Source organism: Protomyctophum parallelum (assembly GCF_964188405.1).
Source record: "Protomyctophum parallelum genome assembly, chromosome: 15".
Classification (NCBI taxonomy): Eukaryota; Metazoa; Chordata; class Actinopteri; order Myctophiformes; family Myctophidae; genus Protomyctophum; species Protomyctophum parallelum.
In genome coordinates this window covers 45,237,993-45,253,546 of record NC_139710.1, presented here as the reverse complement: position 1 = coordinate 45,253,546, position 15,554 = coordinate 45,237,993, and the positions used below count along the sequence as shown (strand labels likewise).

General features: G+C 40.5%; 1 protein-coding gene across 1 annotated transcript; it reads right to left on the bottom strand.

Annotated features, from left to right (window-relative positions):
* Positions 1–5,951: 5,951 nt before the first annotated feature.
* mlec (malectin) lies at positions 5,952–14,805 on the bottom strand. Its single transcript, XM_083784646.1, has 6 exons — positions 14,639–14,805; positions 13,760–14,010; positions 12,881–13,059; positions 12,047–12,223; positions 7,102–7,159; positions 5,952–6,275 (listed from the first exon to the last, which is right to left on the bottom strand). The coding sequence occupies exons 2-6, from the start codon at positions 13,983–13,985 to the stop codon at positions 6,031–6,033; spliced, it is 885 nt and encodes a 294-aa protein (XP_083640772.1). The 5' UTR covers positions 13,986–14,010; positions 14,639–14,805; the 3' UTR covers positions 5,952–6,030.
* Between the last annotated feature and the right edge of the window lie 749 nt (positions 14,806–15,554).

Here is a 15,554-nt window from a genome sequence, read left to right as displayed (position 1 = left end):
AAAAGTTTTTGTGGCAATTAAAAATATTCTGAATATGATTTGGCAACAATGAGAAGTAGTTATGGTTTATGGGTGCAAAACAGGGGGTGGGCCATAATTTAACAAAACATGACAAACAAAATGCTTCTCCTTGTTTATTCACTGCTTTCCAAGGCAAGGAAGGAAAAGAGGAACCGTTAGTTCATGAAATTAAATCCAAGATTTGAGATGGAATGATAGCAATTCTTTGGTTCTCAGTGATACAAAAGCCAGGAATCTTCAAGAGCACAACTTTCATTGAACTTCTATTTAAAAAAGTAAATAGTCGGCAAACATAGTTTCAAACTTGTGCTGGACTTAAATCTGTGGGGGTTTTTATTAACCAACTTTGCTCCTAGAAAGGTTGGTTTGCTTCAGCCTAGTTAACACAGGAAGCCAAATGTTGCATGACAACTGCAGACAAATTCATAAAACAAATTAATCTGAACTATGGGCCACGGGCTGCTAAGAGTGGAATGACAATGTAGCTAAGAATTTGTAATTTAAAGAATCATAAAATGACCATTGAATGTAAAGCGCAACAAAAAACAGGGAACTCAAATCAAATCATGGTGAAGAACAATGTATTCAAAAATAATCAAGGCAACAAAGACTCAGACAAATACAAAAAAATGACAAGATTAACATAAATGAGGCAGTGCAAAACTTCACACCAATAAAATATCACGTTAAAAAGCAAACAAAAATAGATCCTGAGGAAAATAATTCAAAGATACAAATGCACTATAAAATATCTCCAGATTAGCCCCACTCTCGGATTTAAATTATACATAACAAAATTGAAGATCCCACATTTCTGACAGTTAATTTATTTGACGTCCTGACAGTCAGTATGTCTGGCTGCCCATTAGATAATTTATCTTATAGATCTGTGTACCAACCATCCAAATCCCAGCCGAAAGGCCACAATGTCTTCAAACAAGAAAACAAATTAAAAGCCCTACTATTAAACAAAACTGATGAAAACCGCTGTCACACACAGAGTGTAACCTTGTACCTTATATACACACGCAACTGTGTAGTATTTAGACAGAATTGTGGTGACTGTGGTGCTGAATTTAAACGTCTTATTTAATAAACCATTGAACTTTTATGTTTTTGCATCTTTCTATAGAACAAAGGTGCATACATCTATTTTTAAATATGCGTATTTTCTTTACAAATTAGCAAACCCCAAAACAGTCATTGATTGACAAGCAAATCTCATCTTCTACCAATTATTTCTTGCCCATCAGCAATAAACATGGAAAGGGAGAATCCAGCGAGTGAGGAGGGATATGCAACAACTGAATGACAACAGTAAGACAAGCAGAGCGGGCTGGGTGATATTTAAGACAAGTCAGTAAATTAGGCATTTGAAAATTGTCCATGGTAGCTTAGCAGTAAAAGGGAGGTAATTTGAGACAATGGAATAATTCGCAAGACACCCCTACTGAATCAAGGAACAAAGTTGCTTTTCAGTAAATAAATACCTGAAGCAACAGGATATAAACGTTGAGGGGCAGAGGATATGTGGCCATGGGAAAGAAAGAAGGCATTAATGTAGCAGGGAAAAGGTGCACAGGATAAGCTTCTTTCTCAAGTTCACACAGCCCGTTTCAAGACCTCCACTACAAGCACTGCCTAGCAAAAAGCAGGGTGGGGAATTGACACTAGCAATCTGCCAGAATCTGTACAGTTTGACTGTGGCTGCCAAGTCCTTTCACCCCCTGTGCCAGCTTGACAGGTATACCAGCCCTGCATTGAGGTTTGAATACATAATATATTAAAAAAGAATCACATTTGGCTGGCTACATAGTTAAAGTCTAGTGCTGGCTAGACAAGGGAAATGTTCCTACCCTGCCAAGGACCTTGGAACTCTTGGCTTTAACCCATCTCTGAAATCAATGGAGCACAAGCATATCCCATTAAACTTCACATTGACAAAATGTAAAAATATATAAATCGGGAAATTCAATCAAATACACTGATGAAAGCCTGTGGCTCTGCATTTTGTTTTCTCGTCATTCTCTACATGTGCAATCCATGTCCTCCTAAGGTGGAAATTCAACATCGTTTTCTTCAAATTACACTTTTGTAGCTCGACATCATTCCACAGATTAAAATCCAACGGTATAGGGACACTGGTCTGAATGTCAAATCAGGCAAATAATATAAATTATGGTGTTACTTATCCTTTACACAAATACGTAGATGTTTGCCCCATTTCATTGCTGACCAATTGAGACATCTGTGTTTGAGGTCAATAGATCAGGCTGCTAAGAGATCTTCTATAAAATACAGTCTTTGGTGAAATGAAACAAAGGCAGGCATGCGTAATTATAAAATGAGTGGGAAAACAGAGAACACATGGCTTAGGACCGTTCTGTAAGGACCCAAACTCATTTGAGTGTTGGCAACATACTCCAAACTTAGCTCTGGTCCATACAGTATGGAACTGTTCCCTACCTACACTCGCATAAATGCAGACCAGCCTCTCGTCTATAGCGTAAATATAAAAATCATTTTACCTACTCACCAATACAAAGGCGGTTTGTGTAATTAGAAAACCTACTTTCCTTGGTGGACGCACTCTGAGCCTCCCACCACATGTATAAAATGCACTTTTTGGGCAGAAAGGTTTTGTTTTTCTTCGTAAGGAAAATCTTGTCTATGAGATTTTTCTCTTGGCAATATTGGTAGAGGGTGCAGTGGAGTAACTAAAAGTATTTATTTTCCGGTGGAAAAACAATCCCTTTCTGGCCAAAAAGTGCATTTTATACATGTGGTGGGAGGCTAAGACGAGAGGCTATTCTGCATTTCACGCGAGGGCTAGAAGCAAAGAGCGGCAGAGCCACTGCAGCAAAGGGCATTAGGGCTATGGACCAGAGCTACTTCAGACTCTACAGTGTTAAGTAAAGAGGCCATGGTTAAAAATGGGCACCGTTCCCTAAAACAAAACATGGGTAAGCTCTAAAAAATGTCAACACTTTTGCTAAGCAATTCCCAATAACTTAATGTCTGTCCTATGCAACAAGTGCTGTCAAATTGTGATTGAATTTAGGAACACAGCTGAATACACTGGTTACTCCAGGGGTGTCAGACTCATTTAGTTACTCCCATTGAAATATTTGTTGCATTTACAAACTGTGCATACACAACATATTTGTGAAACCCAACTTGCATTTGTATGAATGCAAATATTAATCTGAAACTAGACAGCGGAAAACAAGTAAGCCTTGCCAGTATAAGGCCATTGCAAAAAAGATTTAAAAAAATATATAATTGCAAATCAATCATGACATGTGCTTCTTGCACATAAAACCAGATTATACGTAGTTGTGGGCCAGTGTCACTCACCAAAAGTAGCCGATCTAGAGGAGACCAGGTGAAATTCAGTTTTTAGCAGGAACTCCTTTTGAGAACTTTGGGGGAGGGGCGGCAGTTAGGGGTTAAATTACCTTCCGTTTCCCATCCACTCAGCTACGGCCACATACAAGTTCACTATGTGTCACCCTGCAATGCGTTGCAAGCTTGTAGATTGGCTATTTTTGGCATGCGACGCTGCAAGCTAGGGCTGCACAATATATCCAAAATAAAGAGATCAACATGCACAATATACAAATTTAAAGTACAGCTTGAACTGCGATAAATGGTATATTTATGTGTCATGTATTCACAGTTCACACGCATATCAATTCATTTTGCCAATCATTCCGAGCCCTATAAAGCCTTATGTCTGTGTGTATGCAAGTGGGAGTGGATGAATTAAAGCGCATGGGGGGACGGAAGTGTAGCGCATGTCAATGGGAGCATCATGATGACTGAATGGAGAGATAGGAGATATGAGCACGGAATAAATGTGGACATTTGTGGCTAAAAACAGCAGCTAGTCTGTTATTTTGGAATACGTTTAGATACAAAGGAGATAGAACAGAGTCAAGTCAAGTAGATTACAGATCTGTGGTCTAGCTGAGGGACAGAATAGAAATCTTGAAAGAACAAGAAAGTGGCCACACGTACACACACACACACAACAGGAAACCACCGTTTTGGCCGTTAAGAAGGCTTAACGGCCAAAACGTTGGTTTCCTGTAGTCTGCGTCCTAAATAAGTATTGGCACATGAATATCAGTGTGCGGCCACTTTCTTGTTCCTTCAAGATTTCTATTCAGTTTACTCTGCCGTGGACCGGCAGCACTACAAGGGCTTTGGTGTGCGCAAGCATCCCCGGGCACACTAGCTGAGGGACAGCCCATGATGCATTTCCCAATTTGTACTTGTTGTACCGCTTGCAATTTGGTAATAAAGTATTCAATGAAGACTTCTAAATGAAAACCTGCTTTGTAGAGACTGCATATTTCCCAGAATCACACACCAATGAAAATATAGCTCTTCGATTATGTGAGGTGTTGGCCAGCTGGGACTTGCATGAACAGCAGCAAATGTGTATCACCTAAGACAGCCACCTACTCTACAAGTAGCCATCAGTGTTTTGGCCACAAGCTGCATCTTTCTATCAGGAAGTGTTTAAATGACTGGGGGAATAAAGTGATCTGTGATCCGAGTGTCACTGAAACATTAGTTGCTACTATTGTAGTTTTGTAACTTGAATAGGCTTAATTCATAGTATGCCCATTTTGTCACCTAATCTTAGTTCATTAAACTGTGATGTGTATATCATGTTGCTTTATAACCTATTTTAAGGACACGTTAGACTACTATATAGTGGGTAGGTAATGCTGTAATTATTGTAGTTAGAAAACAAATTGTCTTTTGCTGTTATTGTATTTCTACATAGGTTTTAACCCATTTAGGACTGAGGCCAATTTTTGCTATATACTGTAGATAGCAACAAGAACACTTTGTCTCATCTTTTCCCCAAGATGGACATATTGCTTGAGTTGCTGGCCTTTACAAAATGAAGATGGCACAGAGGGTAGCAGTGAGATACTGTATTGACACCAAGTTGGTGGTATATATTCATTGTCAATTAGGGCTGTAGCAATGTGCAAATTGTATTGCATGTTGTTGGAATGGAAAAAAATCATTTATTTTTCTCTCTCTTCTTTTCAGTGTGCATAGGCTATTAATTGTATGGGGTCTATGTTAGCAGCGAACCTAAAACAGAAAGACATTAAAACTATAATCCAATATTTGTTTACTTATCGCAAGTAAAATCATCATTGCAATATTCAACAACGATATTGCATTATTTGCATATCGCACCTTTACCCAATATCGTGCAGCCCTACCGCACAACAAAGTATATCAAGCCCTTAACTTGCAGACTACGCTGGGGTGGAGAAATGCAAAGTTGATGAGTTAAATTTCCATCACGTAGTTTGTCTCATGCTTTCTATTCAATCTTTTTTAACTTAATTTCTAATTCCACCTCTAAAATGGCGCATTCCCATGGAAATACATCCAATTTCAAGGGAACTGTTTTTTTTGTGCACAAACAATACCAAAGGTGTTAAAAACAGAGTACGATTTCTAGCTGAGGCCAGTTCAAAAGCGTTTTGAAATTGTAAAAACGGGCCCCAACACATTTCACTACTGAGCTACTGCGATGTGGTTACAAACATGTAAGAGTGGTGTCTGCACTGAATATCTTGTCTCAAATCTCTGTGACAGGAAATGAATGACGTGTCATTCAATTGGGACAGCCAAGATGGATTGTGAAACACATTCACACAGAGGCACATGGCACACACTCCCGTTTTCATACCATAACCTTTCAAAAATCAACAACATGAAGACTCCTATCTTGCAGTTGGTTCTGATTTCCCGAAGAAAATAGTCTCTTTTGTCTGCTTATCACATTGATCCCGTCCATGCCTCAAGCTCTGTCCTGCCTGTATGCTTTTAACTGTGCTGCTGCTGCTTTCACACGATCCCCACCCCCCTCCCCCCTTCACCCTCACCCCATCGCTCCGTCTCTTACGCTTGATCTCCCGTCAGTCTCTTGTCCATCTTGTACCCCAGCTGTCTCCTCCCTAATTGGAGTTCTCACAGCCGACAAAGGCAGAAGAGCGTGGGGATGAACACCCCGAATGCCACCAGGATGGGGAACATTAGGCTGCTGTTGTCAGCAGCGTATGGGTTTGGTGTTCGGGGTCCTGACTGGACCCTGTACTTGGGAGCTGTCGAGGCACTCTTCTTCACACCGTCCTCTCCGGCTTCAGTGTCCTCCTCTTCCTCCTCCTCTTCTTCACGCTTCTCCAGGCCAGGGTGAGGCTGGAGTTTTGGTACATCTAGGAAGCACCCCCCCCCCCCAGAAAAAAAAGAAGAAGAAAAACAGAAGGACTGGATTAAAACTAAAACATGGATGTTTGATTATTTATGTGTAATGTGGAGATGTAGAAAGGTAATATCAAAGGCTTATATGACACAAATACGGTACTCATATTACTGCACATATTTTCTTTATAGGCAAGGCGGTTTAACCTGTGGAGGCTTTTTAAAACAATTTGCAGTTTAAAGGAGAATTCCATGCTAGAATGCTTTCTTACCTTTCTTTGTAGTCGTTACGTCCCCACCAAAGAGGTCCAGGTGTTTTTTTGTGCAAAAGCTCCTTATTGGCTATTTCCCCTACCATAAGTGCTCAATGAATTGCATTGAATGGGGCTATGGGGTGTTGTGCTAATTTGCTTATTTCCATCAAAATAAGTAGTAAACTGTGCCGCTATTATTATGAAGAGAGGATATATACAAAAAATATATAATTTTGAGCAATGGAAATAAGTGAATTAGCACAACACCCCATAGCCCCATTCAATGCAATTCATTTAAGGCTTATGGTAGGGGAAATAGCCAATAAGGAGCTTTTGCACAAAATAACACCTGGACCTCTTTGGTGGGGACGTAACAACTACAAATAAAGGGAAGAAATCCTTTTAGAATGGAATTCTCCTTTAACCACATGAACCCTCACCCCTATTCCATAAGGCCAACATTCAGAAAACATTCATCAAAAATAGAATATCTACAGTACATGCAATGCAAGCTTGTCGATCTGCTATTTTCGCTATTCGACATACAACAAAAATAATAGGGTGAATAAAGTCTCATGATGCTCACCCTCTAATGTCCCCTTCATTACATAGAGGGCGCAGACCTTGGGGTTGTCGTAATAACCCTGAAAACAATCGCAATAATGTTATCATTACACAGCAGAGGATGCGTCATAAGTTCCACCACTGAAACTAACTCATTTTCTTCAAGTTATTATAGACAATAAACAACTCTAAACGCTAAAGGAGAGAATATACTGTAATCAGTGATGCTTCACTGACAGGGAATTCAAATAAAGCTCTACTCTACTCTACTCTACCCACAGATCGAACTATCCAAAGATATATCAAAATGTGAATTTCGTGGGCACTCGGGGGTGGCTCAGTGGTAACGTGTGTCCGATTTGCGTAATGTTTGGACAAAAGTTGTAGGAGTGGGCAAATGCAGGGCAAAGGTTTTTCCTTGGCAAAGTTTTACACAGATCGGTACAGTTAATACAGGGCTGCCAAGTCTCACCATTTGTGAGTGAGAGTCACGCAATTTAACCTTTTACCAAGAACCACACCACACTTGGCATTTCACATGCTTATTTTCCACTCTCACGAGTACTACATTGTAATATATTTTAGGCACACGGTGAGCCTGCCCTATTCTGCCTCTGATTTACTGGCAAGTTAACCAACCCAACGAAAGGAACAAGCCGCACCACGTATACAAACCAATCAGAAGTAACTTAGGGTGGGCTATAGCGTCTCAACGCATCACAGAGGAGCACTGCAGTACGAGCAGAGCAGACACGCGAACCGTGAATTACTTTCTCATGCACCATTGAACAATCCACTTCAAGTTCAGTATTTGAGCGACAAAGGGAATTAAATAATTGTATCTGAATAGCCCCCCACCCGTTAAGTTAGTGAAGCAGAAATGCACGTTCGGTTCATCAATGATCATTATTGATCATTAGGCTGCTGCTATATCACAGTCATGTCACCGACAGGACAGGAGTATCAACAGCAGATCATAAGATTAAATAATGTTCTGTACATCCAAAATGATAGCTTCCGTGTGTACCCTGGACTTTTCTCTGTCCAATCAAATTTTTATGACCTTAATTTGACCAATGTCGAATTATTTAGGGACCAACAGTCACCAAATCCTCCACCTGCGAGGTAAGCTCTCCGTCGGCCCACAGCGTGCAGTTAAAAGGGGGAGGGGCCGCTAGATAGTGAATGTGTGTGTGCGTGCGTGCGTATTTGCATGAGAGAGACAGACAGTGTAGTGTGTGGGTATGGGGAAATCATATAATGGTTTTAAATAAGAAAGAAAATGTAAAAAATAAGGCTTTTCCCCAATTCCAGTCTTAAATAAATGTAGCATATTCCATAAATAATAATTTAACATATTCCCCATTTCCACTGAGATTATAAGGTGAATGAATGTGTGGCAACAGACCCATCTTGTTTTTCTGTCAGTGACATTGTCCTGCATCAGATCATTTGTCCCTATCCAAATCATGTTCTCCAGTAGCCTCTTCAGTTTGTTTTTTTGACAGACAGAGAATGTTCCACTGAGGTGGGTGATTAATTTGTGATGTAGTCTGTCTTATCACATCAGACTAAGTTTTTTAAAGTCTGACTTTTATGTAAAGCAATATGGATATTGAATAGGAGACATAGGCATACATATTATGGAGAAGGTGCACCATATGACCAATAAAGGTTTCAATCAATCAATCCATATGAACAATAGGAGACTGACCATGTCTTATTCACCTGATGAAACTCTTTCACTCATTTTGTTAAATGCCATTATTCAAAAGGTGGGTTAGCATTCAGCATCATATAGCTATCATTTTCTTTTGCAGTTTAAGCACTATATATATATATATATACTGTGTGTATATATATATATATATATATATATATATATATATATATATATATATATATATATATGATTTGTTCAACGGAGCACTCCTGCAAACTTGGAAACCAATCTTAGCCAATCAGCATGGAATATGAAAAGTCTGAAAGTCCCGTTTTGTTTAATGTTAATATAGAGATACTATGTATCAATTTACATGACGTTTGGACAAAATTTGTATGAGTAGCCTACTGTTTAAAAAAAAAGGTTTTTGGCCCAGGCCGGCCTAGTGGTCCAGGCACATGCTGTGCTGGTACCGGCTGGTAATCCGTGTCGCGGGTTCGAGTCCCAATCCAAACGACCTTTGCTGCGTGTCTTATCAGCCAGACATCAGGAATTATGACATAAAAATAAATTATCGGCCCGATAACATTAACAGATTAACACTTATTTTGCCGGGGACTTTTTAATAATAAAGGCGCCAGCAGATGAGGCAGATTTTACTCTGAAAAGCCCCGCCGCCTTCCATTACCCTGCAAAACCGGGAGGCATAATCTTCCGTTCTTACCTCACGCTTCCACATTTAGGCAAGGCAAGGCAATTTTATTTATATAGCACCTTTCATACTCAAGGCAATTCAAAGTGTTTACAGAATAAAAACAAACACAGAGTGCAACAGTGCACTTTAAAATGAATACAGATTATAATAGATACAATTACATTACATTACAACAGATACTCCCACCTTTAATAGAAACAGTTAATTGGGATATGCAATGTTAAATAAATACGTTTTTTAATTTGACTTAAAAACGGCTATGGTTGGGGATTTTTGCGAACGCACTCAGCACTAACTATGAGACCCTGCAGATCATGTCTGTGTGCGTGTGTGTGTCTGTGTGTGTGTGTGTGTCTGTCTGTCCCGCTGTGACACCACCCGCCCACCACCAGAGGGCGCAGCTGTAGCACACACACACACACACACCAGAGGGCACAGCTGTAGCACACACACACACACACCAGAGGGCACAGCTGTAACACACACACACACCAGAGGGCACAGCTGTAACACACACACACACACCAGAGGGCACAGCTGTAACACACACACACACACACACACACACACACACACACACACACACACACACACACACACACACACACACACACACACACACACAGCGTTCGCTTCCCGTGTTTGCGCGTCTTACTTGTCTAATGTAACCTGGAATGCTATTCCAGGTTTGTGGTGCATAATGGTGGAATGCCGCTTCACCATGCTTTGTTCCAGCTATCGGGTGAACTATCAGTAGGCCAGCCTCAGATGACCTAAGGGTTCTGGAGGGCTCATATGGCTTCAGCATGTCTGAGATGTAGCTGGGCCCAAAGCCACAAACAGATTTATAGACAAGTAATAACATTTTAAAATCAATTCTCTGGGACACTGGTAGCCAATGTAAGGATTTTAGGATTGGTGTAATATGGTCATATTTTCTAGTTTTTGTCAGGACTCTAGCAGCAGCATTCTGAAATAGTTGGAGTTGACAAAGAGCTTTGTTTGAAAGTCCTGTGAGCAGACCATTGCAGTAATCCAGTCTACTGGAAACAAAAGCATGTATAAGTGTTTCTAGGTCTTGCTTGGACATAATTTAAAGTCTCTCTAGAAGCATTTGTATTCCAAATGAGATGCTTGCTGAAGTCAGAAATGAAGACAGAACATTGCTGCTTCGCTTGTCTATACGACAAAAAACAAGTGCAGACAAAATCACCCGACCTGACGAGTACGTCAAAGTCCAATGATTGGAATGATAAATGCGGAGAATTGCAGCGATTCCAGCGTACGTATGTATGTAAATCACATTGATAAATGAGGGCCATAGTCTCGGACATGCCTTTTGGAGACTAATATCCAATCAGCTTTATAGTGAAGGAATTCGATAAAACCATGCAGTGTAAAATGAAATGTTGTATAAATAATTTCCTAGCCATTTCAAACAATGTTAAAGAAGTCTCCTTTATCAAGGAGAGAAGCTAATCCGCCCCATTGCCCCAGCAATGTGGCTACAAACAAACAACACCCGTCATGTGTTGTTTGTAATTGTTCCCACTTCCCGGTGTGTACACTAACTGCACTAGCAGCGCTGAGACACTGACAAACGTTTATTTTTATTTTTTATAATAATTAATTATTAAAATGAACGGGGCCTCCCGTAAAAATATATATATTTTTAATAATTATTAAAATGATGACGTCATGAATGGGGCCTCCCGATCCTTAAGGCCGCCCCCGAGTACATCACCACTCTGTTCAGATGGGTCTGATTTCAGTATATGCACAGCTAACCTGATTAGAAGTGGGCACATGTAAACACCTGATCGGATTGAACTTGCCCCATGTAAACACTTGATTCAAAACCTTCAATCAGGTTTATTTTAATCAGATTGGAAGAAAGGTGTAAATGTAAACGCAGCTACTGAGCCTAGGTGCCCAGACCACTACACCAGCTGTCCGGGCAGAATTGGACGATATCAAATCAAACAATACTTTTCCGGCTACAATTTACGATTATTTGTAGCCTCTTCTCCTTTATTTAAGTTTCTTAGATTCATATCATTTTGGGTTGTCACTTTTGTTTGTGAAACATTGCCAGGGAGGTGTTGGGATTGGTTTTCTGTGTTACCCTATCAATGTAGAAGCGAAACCTACACCACCCATGGTTATTCCTACAAGCCTTATGCAAATGAGTCACTATTTGCTAATTTTGAGCAAATAGCTGAAAACGTGTTATTGCTATTCTCTGGTGCCAAGGATTGGTATGTAAAGGCTAACACTGCCCATGTCCATCTAAAACCGTCCATTGTCCATTTAGAAGACTGAAATTGCACATCACTATCTAGTTCCAAATGAGATTTGTAAATAGTATTGTTTTCAACGCACACCTTATTGACTGACAGTTACACAATAGATGGCATCGGATGCCAGGAATGCCATCGTAATGACGATACAACTCTAAAAGACAAACAATAGCCAAAACAACAGGCAGCTCTGATTGTTTCGGTCCACTAGTCCTTGGGTTAACCTCTGGATATTCACATCCCCATTTAAAAATGGCACCCTGAAGAGTAAATACTTGAAACAACTCACCTTGACAAACTCTATGGTGAGCTTTCCATTGAAGGTGGACACCTCTCCCTGCACGCTCAGCTTGCCACGGCGAATGGAGAAGGGGACTATCTCATCATGAGCAGTGCTATGACCCACCCGCTCAAAGATATCCAGGTCTTTCACCACCACATGGCCATTAAGACGCACATCAAACACCTGACAACGTAAGACAGCATTAAGACTCAATCATGTCAGTCGAGTGTTATCCTTAAATACCTTAAATGGGTGTTACAGTGCAATACAATGTCAAGTAGATAAGAAATGAGCATTAAATAAAACAAAGACTGAATATACAAAACAGAATAATATATACACACTTTATGCTCCATTTTGAAAAGCTGGCCAAGTCAGATGGAATATCTTTAACCCATTAGAAGTGGGAAAGCATTTTCAAAGTTATTTTATACTTTGGCTATTCAAAAAATAGCAGATATACAAAATACACATGTGTCACTTTGTGCCACACTATGAGCTTGTAGATCTGCCATTTTGAAAAGAATCTTGAAAATTTGTGCAAATCAGTTTTTGTATATATATATAAATAAAATGTGTTTTACTCAAATCTTTACTTTTGGGGGTCCCTGGAACAAATTATTTTGAGATGGGGGTCCATGGTCAAATAAATACATATAATTTTGACATGAAAATGTTTGAGCACCACTGCAGCAACATTAGGATTTAGAAGACATTTGTTGAATGGAAGAGGTAGAACAAAGTTGGGGCTTGCATCTAACCTTTGAATGCTCAAAATATCAATTAGCGATACGACATTTTCACCTAGAGGTCTTTATCAAGTACGGAAAGGTAACAAACCTTTTGCTGAGACTGAGCAAAGTAGACCTCTGCATACTTCATGACCAGTATATACTCTCCTTCTTCACGAATGGGCACTTCATATCCAAAAGTGTCCTCATTGTAGCGCTCGGTTTGGTAGAGGATCTGGTCCTCTGGACTAGAGCGCAGTATAGGAAGGCGCACACCATAATCAGATGCTAGAACAAGAGGACAGTGTCAAGATCAACGTGCATTACTGCATTACAAACTCATCTATTAAAAGAGGTTACACAAAGACTAGGGCTGGGTATTGCCAACATCCTCACGATCGATACTCATCACGACACAGAGGCCATGACACAATTTGTATCACGTTTATTTCGAATAATGACCAGGTGTCCTACTAAATAGTGTACAAGACCACCGATTGGTGGTGTTTTGACACATACATTGTCCAAAATTGTAGGTGTGCAAAAGCCTTGCTTTTTATAACAAAAAAATAATGTTTTATGGATAAATGCAAAATATTTAATCATAGATATCGAAACTGATGCTGATGTTTGTTTTTAAAGCCGCATGACAGAGTCGACATGACTCATGACATCATGTATTTGCAAATACTTTCTTCTGCTGCACTACAGGCACTGGCAGGGTAAATGGGAGGAGCTCCAACTATACGTGCTCATCCATTATTGGGTAGTGTTTACTCGCGGAAGGAAGTCAAAACCTCGCTCTCGACTCGAGTGTCTAAGCTCTACATGCATACATTTCTATGATTAGGTTTTCGCTTCTTTAACACGACAACATCACCAGTCACATCAGCACCTTGCAAAGTGCAAACAAAACCGCAAAGTGGGGCCGCCGTACCACCCACGTTAACAACAAGTGCCGCTGGCGGCGTGTCATGACACCACTCACCTTTCCCCAGCTTTCCTTCCAGCGGATCTTTTCTGAAATGAATACCGTGCGTGTCCGTGTGAGCTTCCCCTCCAGCATTCACGGCCCAGATAACTCGTTCTGCGAGACTGGAGCCCCCCGCCGCGCCGTCAGCCCCCCAACACTGTCCTGCCAGCAGCAGCGACACCAGCACCGCTGCGACCAGCCAGCCGAGGAGCTGTGCGCCCGTGACCCGCTGCATTGCCATCCACACACAGCCCTGGTCCTCTCCACTGTGTGAAACAGAAAGCATCCGTTCTTAATATCCTAAAGTGTTCATATCAACCCGGATAAGGACCGAATGGGACCAAACGTCCATTTGGTTGTATACACTACACTCTTAGCGTTTTACAACTACACAAAATCACTGAAGATTTAAAAGAATCTACTGTGTGTACACTACTGGCGTTTCGGGTCATCATTTGTTGCACGCATGACTGCAAGTACTGCACAATCTGGAGTGCTAGTTGAACTATTGGGGGGTTAAAAACGAACCCTTACAAGCAGCCCCCTCCCACCACTACATACATCTAAAAAGGTTAGCAAGCTTGTCTAAATGATGACTGGATGCAACATACCAGTAGCTACCTAGCTAACGTTTTAACATGACATGCTGCTGGTGACCCTCCTCAACCACATAACTAGAAGTTGGACCGGTGAACACGTTAACATGCTTGGCATTTGCACATTCAGCACTACCGTTTCTGCACACTTACAGCAAGTTGCAGGTAGAAAGCAGCCTTGTTAAGTTAGCTAGCAAGCTACCTGCTAGCTAAATGATACCTGTCTGACCAGAAATACTTGGTCAATGAATGCACCCGGCTAAAACAAGCACGCACAATTAATGTCACATTCTCTTACCTTATTTTGCGCAATTTGCTTCAACCTATCTTCTTTGCTGTGTGCAACGTTTTCTTCCCTGTTCTATAGCCTAACTAACAGCTACCTACACTCTACAATCTACGCTAACGTTAAACTATACAATCTCCTTGACTCCTGTGTAGTAGCCTCCTCTCTGCTCTGATAGACTGACGTTGACTTTCATTCAATGAGTGGCTCAAGCTAAATGTTGGCTAGCTGCAGCGGCTAGCTCCTACACGTCCCATAGTCCGGAGAGACGGTCGGTTGGGTCGCGCTATGATTGGATAGTTGGTTGCCCGGTAGTTCTCACTCTGCCAGCTCGCCAGGCAAAATATAATAATAATAATAATAATAATAATAATAATAATAATAATAATAATAATAATAGTAATAGTAATAATAATAATTATTATTATTATTATTATTATTATTATTATAACAATAACAATAGTACTACTACTAATAATAATATAATTGAGTAATTTGGCTTTGGTAATGTTTAATTTCAAACCATAGAACTAATTAATTTAGATCTTCAGAATAGGCCTATATTTTCATTCACCTGATTACAGTTGATATTGTATGCAACCTTTGCTGCATGTCTAGCTCTCCCTCTTTCCAGTTTGTAACTATCAATAACGCTCCCGGGATATCCAACAGCATACCTGTCACTGTAGTTGCTGTCAAATTTTGGACTAATAACAAAACTATATGAATCTGGTTGACGACGTATTCATTGGTGACCTGTTCGTATTTCTGGCCGGCTGACAACCAACTAGCCAATCATAGCGTGACCGTCCATCCGGGCTATGGGATCTAGACCGATCTTTAGTTTGCAAGGGAAAGGTACAACCTAACTTGATGTTACCGGCTACCGAGTGACAGAAGGTCTACCCAATCACAGCCCTGTCTGTCA

Excerpts from the sequence above, each read along its gene's own strand:
- mlec (XM_083784646.1), bottom strand. The coding sequence starts at position 13,985 with ATGGCAATGCAGCGGGTCACGGGCGCACAGCTCCTCGGCTGGCTGGTC. Across the intron at positions 12,224-12,880 it reads TTGCTCAGTCTCAGCAAAAG|GTGTTTGATGTGCGTCTTAA; the intron begins GTTTGTTACCTT and ends TTACGTTGTCAG. Across the intron at positions 7,160-12,046 it reads TCACCATAGAGTTTGTCAAG|GGTTATTACGACAACCCCAA; the intron begins GTGAGTTGTTTC and ends GATTGTTTTCAG.